This window comes from Zalophus californianus, chromosome 6 (genome assembly GCF_009762305.2).
Source record: "Zalophus californianus isolate mZalCal1 chromosome 6, mZalCal1.pri.v2, whole genome shotgun sequence".
NCBI lineage: Eukaryota > Metazoa > Chordata > Mammalia > Carnivora > Otariidae > Zalophus > Zalophus californianus.
The window spans coordinates 2,447,328-2,457,500 of NC_045600.1; the positions used below are offsets into that span (position 1 = coordinate 2,447,328).

At 54.3% G+C, this 10,173-nt stretch overlaps 1 protein-coding gene and 1 long non-coding RNA gene across 2 annotated transcripts; one reads left to right on the forward strand and one right to left on the reverse strand.

Moving 5' to 3' along the window:
* Positions 1-356: 356 nt before the first annotated feature.
* LOC113909600 (ras-related protein Rap-2a-like) lies at positions 357-1,688 on the reverse strand. The gene has a single exon (XM_027570948.1). The coding sequence runs from the start codon at positions 1,600-1,602 to the stop codon at positions 1,000-1,002; it is 603 nt and encodes a 200-aa protein (XP_027426749.1). The 5' UTR covers positions 1,603-1,688; the 3' UTR covers positions 357-999.
* Positions 1,689-1,803: 115 nt separating this feature from the next.
* LOC118357112 lies at positions 1,804-6,158 on the forward strand. Its single transcript, XR_004820162.1, has 3 exons — positions 1,804-4,584; positions 4,682-4,798; positions 5,606-6,158. It is a non-coding gene; the product is annotated as an uncharacterized LOC118357112 (long non-coding RNA).
* Positions 6,159-10,173: the final 4,015 nt, after the last annotated feature.

A 10,173-nucleotide genomic window follows, 5' to 3' on the forward strand; every position in this document is an offset into this window, starting at 1 on the left:
AGAATCGTTAACTTGTGAAAATAGGCACACGTGACTCCTATCAGAGACAAATTCTTACAATTATAAAACAATGGCATTTTCTAACCAGTGCAGGAAAAGTTTCTTGTCTCGTTATGTGAAAACTATACAAAAAGATTCTTACACGGTCTGCTTCTACTTCAGTCCCGGGGTCACTGTGAACTATGCAGGTATCAGACAAATATTCTACTCTCTGGCGACAAGAAATACATACCAGATGCGGCCATTTTCCCCTGCTTACTATCGTGCTTCCCGGAATAGAACTGGAGAGCAGAGACGGTGTATGCGAATGTAGGAACTGTGGCTCAAAGTATTAGAAAGACCGGTATGTAAAGCTATCACCTTTTCAAATCACTTTATTTTCACTCAATTTACAGATGCAAAATCGACCGAATGTCCGTTACAGAAGGGAAGGCAGAGCTGAGCAACGTCTGGGTGAGAAGTTATTTCTCCCCTCCCAGGGTATACAATATCCCTTTCAAACCACTGCTGCGTGTGTCATAACTATATTTAGAAATACGCAGAGAGGAAAATATGACCGCTCGCTTCGAGGCTGCAAAGCAGAGGGAAACACACGAAAACCTCATGGAATCCGAAGCTTAAAGTCTTTTTAGTTCACGTTCCTCAATCCATTTCAAAGGTCGGAGGGCATCTGAAGGCGTTCGTTATCAAAAAAGGCGGGGCGGGGGGGGAATCCTGTAACAAATCCCATTTGAAGAAAAGGGTGGCACTCTCTCCATACGGGAAAAAGATAGCGATTTGGGGCTTCCTATAGCACTGTAAGAGGTAAACAAATTGGCAAAGTTTTCACCAAGGATGTAAGAAGCTCTGCAAACAGCCTGAGGAGCTGGTCTGAGTTAACTACGCGGAAGTAACCACTTGTCTTGGGCCGGATAACTTTCTTGAAAAAGCAGGGAAGGAAGGCTGAGCTTCAGAAATCAGAAAAGCGCTGAACACGTATTCAAAAGTAACCGTGGCGTATTAGCCAATGAATCTCTCGGACGGCCACGTATCCTGGGCGTTGGTGGGGGGGGCCGGGACCTCTTCCTCGGGCGGGGCCAGGGCCTCCATCTCGCGTACCACCTGCGTAAACACCTGGTCCACCATCAGTTTGCTCTTGGCCGTGACCTCCAGGAACGGGCAGCGCCACTCGCGGGCCAGCGCGCGGCCCCGCGCCGTCAGCACCTGGCGCTCGGCGTCCAGGTCGGCCTTGGTACCCACCAGCACGAGCGGCACGGCCTTGGGCCCCCGCAGCCGGCCCATGCGCTCCCGCAGCGGCCGCACCGCCTCGAACGAGGCCTCGCTGCACACGCTGTAGAGCACCACGAAGCCATCGCTGTTCTTGATGTACAGGTCCTTGAGGGTGACCAGGTGCTCGGCGCCCACCGTGTCCACGATCTCCAGCAGCGCGGGCGCCGCGTTCACCTCGATCACCTTGCTGAAGAGCTCCTCCACCGACGGCTCGCACTGCTCCGGGAAGCTGCCGCAGGCGAACTGCGTGGCCAGTGCCGTCTTGCCCACGGCCACGCTCCCGAGCAGAACCACCCGGTAGCCCTTGGCGGGTCGCGGCCCCAGGCCCGCCATGGCCGAGACGCGGCTGGTGGGACGCTCGGCCGGAGGACGGCGAGGAATGGCGCGCGGAGGCGGGGGCCGGGGGGAGGGGAGAGGGGGACGGGGCGGGAGGAGGGGAGGGGCAGGAGGGGCTGGCGAGGGGGGACCGGGGAGGGGCGGGGCGGCCGCGAGGAGGGGGCCCGGAGGGCGGGCGCGCGCGCCCGGGCGCCGGGCGGGGGTGGGCGTCCGGACTGGCGCGGAGACCCGCCGCCGCCGGGCCGGGGCAGAGCGCCCCGCAGCCAAGACGGGGGGTCCCGGGAGTGTGGGCCCCGCGGTCCTCTCCGCCCCGCTCTCTACCCCGGTGTCTGCCCCGCCTCCGGCCCGGGGCGTGCTGGCGCCGCCCTCCCCACCAGCTCCACGTCCGAGGCCTCCCCTTTCCCCAGACCTCACTCCCGGTGGGGCTCCCGGTGGGGCCCCCGGCAGCCAGGCCCTGCTCGGCCTCTTTCCCCTACCCCACTGGACGACCCGCCGGGGCCCCTCCGACAGTCCCTGCCTTCTGCTCCCCCTTTCCAAGAAGAGCCCCTATGTCCGCGAGACTAGAAGGTAACCTGATCCCTTCCATGTCTACCCGGGAAATGCAGGGATTTCTCCACCATTCCAGAACCAGCCTCGTGGCCGGAAGCCAGGCTGGCCTCGTTTTAGGTCAGGCCCGGCCCAGCTGCGTAGCTGGGGCCCCTCTCCAGACAGAGAGGACCCCAGAAAAGGGGTAACTTGCGAGGGAACTTCAGACGGAGGGCCCCAAGTGAGTCCTGGGCCCCACTCCGTGCCTGGAGTACCACGTGCCCCTGCCTTTGCTCTGGCCCCTCCAGACCCCTTTGTCGTGGAGGAGCGCCCAAATGAACTTTGTGAAATGTAAATCACATTGCACTCCCCGACTCCAACCTTCCCAGGCTTTCCATCATGCCCTCCTGACCTACGAGTAGAGTGACCACATAAGGCACCATCCAGAACTGGTCACTTTAGAAAATGAAAGTGTGCACCCCTCCACCCAACAGCAAGCATAAACCCGCAAAGTCCCTGGCAACAGGGCTTTGGGGTCACCCTAGCTATAGAGGGTCCTCCAGGTTGGGCCTCCCTGCAGCCACTCTCTCAGGCTTCTACTCTACACAAGCTTCTTGCTATTCCTTGATTTCAGAGGAGCAAGGCTGGGTGTGGGACAAGGGGGGCCGGGTAGAAAGTCTTGGGATCTCCACCCACCTTATGCCTCAGGCACAAGCTGATGCCTTAGGACTTCAGGGGGATGGGCAGGCCTGGGCTGAAAGTGGAGGTATCTACACTTTCCCGTTCCCTGTGTGGGGGGTGCCCCTGAGCTGTCATTCTGGTGCAGCCCTGGAGGGGGACAGGGCCCCAATGCTGGCTGAGCTTGAAGTTTAAACAACAGTATACATCCTTCACACCGGTGTTTGTGGTCACAGAACATGCTTTTCTATAAACAGGGCATAGAGCATCCTTAACCTATAATATGAATCATACATGGAACACAACAGACAACTTGACTTCTAAATAGAGACATCTCATGAGACATTCTCTGACTGCAAAGTAACAAAAATAAAAACGCCTTTTTTAAAAAGGATAACTGCGAATATTCCCTGGAGGGATGAAAGTTCCAGCCAGACTTCAACAACGTCCCACAGATAGCTTTTGAGAGAAAAGAGGCAACTCACCGCTAAAAAGTCGCAAAACACAAGAGGGAAAAAACCACTCTGAGTGAGAGCCGTTGGAATCACAGACAATAAAACCATGTCCCGAAAACTGCAGACATTGGCATTATCAGACATATAATAATTATGTTTCATGTGTTTAAAGAAATAAAGAAGCTTAACATTTGGAGCAAGGAACAAGAGACTATAAAGTATGGCCATGTAATTTGAAAGAGTTTCTCCAAAAGAAAAAAAAAAACCTTCTGAAGATAGAAAATATGATAATTTACTATTTTAACATAAAACATCCATTGATAGGTTAAACAGTAAACTAAACGTGACAGAAAAGAGACATAACAACAACATTGTGAGTTGTGGGGAATCTGGCCTGGTTTTCATCATCAATGCCCTGTGCCTGCAGGAGATGTGGGGGGCTCCAGTGTCGCCTGGAAGTGTCAGACTTCCACGGAGTATCTTAAATTAAGAGTTGGCTAACTTGAGCCTATCATTAGTATTTTGGGGGGCTTTCAAAGCCATTAACAAAAGTCAGCTCTCCCACCCCTAGCACGGGAACCGATGCTTCCACCCAGACCAGATCCTAACTGGCCCCCTGGTGAGTCACCGTGCCACCCGCAAGGCTTGCCACCAGCTCACTCACCGCCAGCAGTAAGGTCCTTGCAAAGGGTCTGAAGGGCGTGTGATCGATCTTAGAATCCTGCTCTGAAGCTCTGAAGCTCGGCTTCCTAGGGTCTCTTCTCTTAATTCAGGTTCTCTCCAAAAGCAGGATCTATGACGTGGGACATGGTCTTGTGGGCAAATGGTTTAGTTTTGGAAGTGATCTTGGAGATCAGGAACAGGGACCCTGGAAGGGAGAAACGGGGAAGCGGGGAAATCCAAGCCAGAGTGCATCTTGGTCCTAGCACTGCTGCAGGAGGAGTACTCTAAGGAACGGTGTGCGGCTGGCCTCAGCGCCGTCCAGCGGTGCATGGTAGTGAGGGGCGCATGCCTGCTCCGTGCACCGGTGCACGTCAGTGGGCCTGCTGACACCCACTCCTCTGCGCTCCAGGGCTGTCTGCAAACTCTTGTCTGTCTTCCAGGAGTGTACGTGTGCCAGCTAGGTTGAACTCCAGAAGCATCGCAAGCAGCGGCCGTGGAGAGCCTGGGATAGAGAGCAGGGAGTGCACAGTGCAGCTGAGGCCAGGCGTGGCCAGGCTCTACCTGCGTGGCCAGCTGGCTTCCGTAGCCATGACAGCAACCCGGTGGACCCAGAGCATGCGAGAAGAGGGCTTAAATGATGGCTGACTCCACTCTAATGGTTTGAAAATGCCTCCTTTGGAAGGGGGTGACCTAGGAGCACATTATCTGCAAACAATGATGAGTACATTGCTTATTTCCTTTTCTTATTGCTTTAGCTAGACTCCAAAAACATCGATCTGGAACCACAGAGGTAACAGCTGGTATCACTCTGCATTTCTGGCGAAGAGAAATGCCCTTACAACACACCAATCATATGATGTGTATCCTTCACCGTAAGAGGAAATTTTGTTCTCGAATGGTATCCTTCACTGTAAGAGGAAATTTTAGTCTATTAATACCTTAGAGTTTGTATTGGGAATGTCTGCTGGGATTTTTTTTTTTTTTTTTTGGTCTCCAATGAATTTATCGTTTTTTTCTCCTTTAATTCTGTTAATTTTATGACTCATAGTTGATGGATTTCCTATCGATGAGTCATTCTGTTTCTCACTTCATCTCTCACCCCTTTTCTCCCTGCTGCCTCTGGACGTAGTGCTCCTCTGACTGCTCCTTCAGCATATGCCAGTCTGCGTTTCATCACACAACCCTCACATTTGCTATTCCCTCCTCCTGGAATGCTGTTCCCTCCCATGTCCGCATGGCTCACTCCCTCCTTTTATTCGGGGTTTCGCTCAAATATCACTTGCTTAAAGGTGTCCTTCCTTACCAACTGTGAAAGGTAGAACTGTATTCATTTGCTGAAGTTCTAGCCCTCTGTACCTCAGAATGTGACCTTATTTGGAAATAGGGTTGTTGCAGATGTAATCGGTTAAGATGGGGTTCCACTGGAGAAGGGTAGCCCCTAGTCCAATATAACTAGTGTCCTCATAAAAGGGGTAATTCAGGGGCACCTGGGTGGCTCTGTCAGTGAAGTATCTGACACTTGATTTAGGCTCAGGTCATGATCTCAGGGTCATGGGATGGAGCCCTGTGGCGAGCACCATGCTGAGGGGGCACTCTGCTGAAGATTCTCCCTCTCCCTCTGCCCCTCCCCCAATTCATGCTCTCTAAATAAATAAATAAAATCTTTTTTTTTTTTTAAGGGGGTAATTTGGACACAGAGATACACAGGGAGAATGCCACGTGAAGATGAAGTCAGAGATCGGGCTGGTGTTTCTACAAGCCAAAGAATGCCAAAGATGTTGGCAAATCACTAAAGCTAAGGGCGAGGGGCGTAGAACAGGTTCTCTGTCACAGCCCACGGAAGGACCCACGTCTGCTGACACCTTGATCTAGGACTTCTGGCCTCCAGAACTGTGACACAGTCGATTCCTGGCTACACCCTCTCGTCTGTGGGACTCTGTCAAATCAGCCCTAGGAAGCGACCCCAGTGCCATCTACCAGAAACCCATCCCTTACTGTCCTGCTGCCTTGCTTGGTCCACAGACTGGGGGCGCTTAAACGAACCACATTTATCTCTCTGTTCTGGCGGCTGGGAAGCCCAAGGTCAAGGCGCTGGCAGATTCAGTGTTTGGTGAGGGTCCTCACAGGGCAGAAGGGGCAAGGGAGGGGCGCCTGGGTGGCTCAGTCGTTAAGCGTCTGCCTTCGGCGCAGGTCATGATCCCAGGGTCCTGGGATCGAGCCTCACATTGGACTCCTTGCTCGGCAGGAAGCCTGCTTCTCCCTCTTCTACTCCCCCTGCTTGTGTTCCCTCTCTCACTGTGTCTCTCTCTGTCAAATAAATAAATAAAATCTTTAAAAAAGTGGGGGGGCAAGGGAGCTCTCTGGGGTCTCTTTTATAGGAGTGCTATTCACCAGATCACTCCCAGAGGCCCCACCTAATACCATCACTTTGGGGGCTCGCTTGCAATATATGAATGGGGGGGCACCTATCGTACTATATGAAATTGTTTGCTGATTGTTTCCCGCTTTACAACGTGACTCCTGTGAGGGCAGAGACAGCCTCTGGCTTGCTGCTGACTCGGTGCGGGGCCGTAACTACAGTTCTGCTGTGACGCTCCATTTGGAAATTTGGATTTTTTCCAACACAACTGAAGAATGATGGAATGATTCGAGCAGACTGTGAATTTTGCATTTTGTGTGAATTTATTTGCAAGGTAAACACAGAAAAGCACCCTGGCTGGACTGAGGTATGTAGGGGATACACATAATGCACACGCCTCACATATGTCCCAGCTGCCTCATAACCGCCGCGCTGTGAGCGCACCAGGCAGCATGGGTCTTAGCACTCACCCACCTCACCCACCACCTCACAGCACCTCACAGGCTGAGACGCTCCCCAGGTTTACTTCTGGAAGCAAGCTTCAGGCCTCTTAGATAAAGGGCCACACTTATTATGGCGTTAATGTATTTTTCAAAACAATTTCACATATACAAGTGGGCTACCCTTTTTTCTTAGGTGCCTGTCTGGTTTTAGTGTGGCACTGGTGAAATACTTTGAGGGTCCTGCCCCAGCTCCATTTTCCCCCACAAGAGCCATGGTTTTTATTGTGTAACTTTGCGTGGCACCCTGAATTTTATGAAACAGGATGATGCATCCTAGCAAAACTGACCATATTTGTTGACTGGTTAAATGCTTGCCTTTCTGAATTATGTATCCTGAGATACTGCTTTTTCAGTACACTAACAAAGTAAAATTGCTAACGGGTTGTTGAAGCTGGCTGTCTCCAAAAGGCTTTTTGGCATAGTATAGAATAATCTAGTGGTTACTGTAGGGTGTGAGGGGCCCAGTCGATGACATCTTCAGTAGTCCTGCCCAAGACCCAAACAATTGAGAGATCTGGCAAAGGGACTCAAGAACATGTAAATATAATGATTACCTTATCACAGATGATATCTGGGTTGGAGCAGGTGGCTTTAGAGGGCTGCACTACAGACACTCCTCATCCTCAATCCCCCCTTTGGACTCACCTGCCCAGTGGTAGGCAAACCAGTATAGCCACTGTCCATCTCTAGTGGGAGCCTAGGCCCCTGAGATTTCTGGCAGGGAACTGCAGGAGCAAACCTCACACCATATTCCTGGTGCCCTCTGCCCCCAGTCTCCTGGCCTGCCTCATTATCTCAGCCTGTAGTGCCGGGGAGCCTTTTACCCTTGGAGCCTCACACCCTAGACCAAAGAGAATCTCTCTGACTTCCAGGGGGAGGAACTGGGATCCCAGCACCTCTAGGCACAGAGGAGGAACCGCATTCCTGAGGAAGCAGCAGCTGCCAGTGGTATCTGCAGAGAACAACTGTGCAAATCTCCCTGGGTGGGAGGGGTGGGGGGGGCAAACAATGGACCCTCTGAGAACTCCTGGAAATAGTGCAAACACGTGGGTGATCTCTGCCAGCAAGTATACGGGTGTGGACAAATGCGGATGCGGTCATCGCAAAGCCCAATGATCCCTCCCTTTCTGCCCATCAAGTCAGTTAGATGACTGGGAAAAATCTTCAAGACTAGAAATTCTGAATGAACCATCACAAAACACTTTCTGGCAGAACTGCAATGTTGGAAAAGGAAAAGCCCCAAACAGAGAAGCAGCTGAAAACCAAAGTACCAACTGATGCCCAGGCAGGCAGCCCCCGGGCATTCACAATCCTGGTCATCAAGGCTTTGGGGTGTCATGGAGACAGGAGACAAGACTTTGAGACTGTATAAAGTTCCCAGTTAGCCCTGGGACCCCCACACAAACTCTGCATCTGGGAAGGGCCATGTCCTCAGTGAATGAGTGATTTTGAGAGTTTTCCGACCATCAGCAAAAGGAGATGAGAAAGAAATTGTCCTACCCAGTACTCTTGCTGGGACATAAACAAAGGATCTTCCCTAAGATTTGTAACAAGGGTCTGATCCTCCGGGAGGTTTGGGTTTAAACTGAACATCCCTTTAGGTCCTGGAAACAGCAAGATGAAAAATTAGCATTAAATGGGCCCAGATGGGTAGTTCCTGAAGGATGTCTTCAGCAATAAATACCAGCTTCTCTGGAGGGATGCACCTTGAGCTGGGGCTTCCTCTCAGATCAAGTTCATGGTCCAAAGATACTGAAGAGATGAGGAATAAGCCACCATGAGCAGAGCCCATATAAACTCTAATTTTCAGGCAGTAAGATTAATAGATAAAAGACATAAAAGAAATAATACTAAAACACAAAGAATAGATGAGTGATGGAATAACCAAATGTGATACTAAATAAAAACACCCGCTCTGGAAGAATCCTGAAGTTACCAGAGTCAGGGCAACACACTGCTGTAGATGCAGTGTGTCTCCGTGGGGTGGCCCGGCTGGCTGCTCCGGGGTGACGCTGCTCACCAAGCCCCCCTCCCAGACATGGGCTCCCGCACCAGACCTGGACACTCAGCACGCGTGTCCTCAGTTGGCCATGTCACTTGACGTCTGCTTCTGAGAGGAGACCCGGAGAGAGCGGCTGCTCTCCTGCAGGGAGCTGGGCTGGAAGGAGGCGTGTTTCCTGCCACACGGCCTCCTGATGCTCTCGGGCTCTCCCTCGGGCTCCCGGCCTGGGAGTGGGGCACTTCTGGACAAGGTCAGGCGGAAAAGCCGTGGTCGCTGCCGCCCCACGCTCCCCGTATTGGGAACAGCTCAACCAGGGTGAAAATACCCAGTTTCTCCCTGAGTGTGCTGCTCAAGAGCTCGGCGGAGAGAGAAGACACAGTGTGCTCCGGGATCTGCGGTGACCGCGGCAGGAAGCGGCCTCTCTGCTCAACCACCGCGGGAACGGTCTCGTTTGGGGCCCTGGAGGTCCCCGCACCACTGGCTCACCGAGGGGCAGCGGGCCTGCGCCACGGAGGGGGGGGCGGTGCTGCTTCCAAAGGAGGAGAGGGTGCGTGTGACAGGGCAGGAGACCCGGCAGGACCCCGCGACCCCAGGGCCCTTCGCGGGGAGCCGGGCTTCAGGAAAGAGTCCCCGTGGGGGCCAAACCCGCAAACGGATTCCCTAGAGCCCACCTGCCAGCCCTCCGACAGCTGTGGTGACCTCGGACTGAGCGCTGCGGGGGGAGGCAGGGCGAGGGCGGCGCGGCGAGGGCAGGCCCACTAGGGCCTGGACGCGGGCACCAGGGGACGCCCGGAGCCCTTCGCAGCGCGGCTTCCTTTAGCCCGCGCTGCGCTCAGCACGGATGAAGCGCCCCCTCGGGCCAGACGCGGCGCGGAAGGCGGATGCCGGGCTGCCCACGGGGGCCTTTCCGCGCTCCGATGGCTCCGGGATGTCGAGGCTGGAGTGGGGAGGGGACGAGAGTCACGACCCCGCCTGCCCCAGGACACCGCCCTCCCCGGCCCGCCCTCCGCCGCCGCGGGGCTCCCCTCGCGCCGCCAAGCTGCCTGCGCCCCCGAGCCGGTTGGGGCGCGGGGCCCCCGGGGAACTATGGGGGGGGGTGTCCTGGGAGCCAGGGCGGAGGCGCAGCCGGGCGCGGGGCTGGTCCCAGGTCTCTCCCTCGGCGTCGCGGTCCTGAGTCTCAGCCACAGAAATCCCGTTAATGGGCTCAGGCCAAAGTAGACGGAAGCCATCGGTTCCAGCCCTGTGCAGGGGATTCTCATGCGTGGCCAGAATGGAGGTCCACTGGGGTCCCAGCGGCATGAAGGGCAAGTGGGGGGCGGGGGTCTCCCAGCACCGAGGCCTGTAGCTCCGCCCAGCAAGGACACTTTCACGACAGGGAAACTG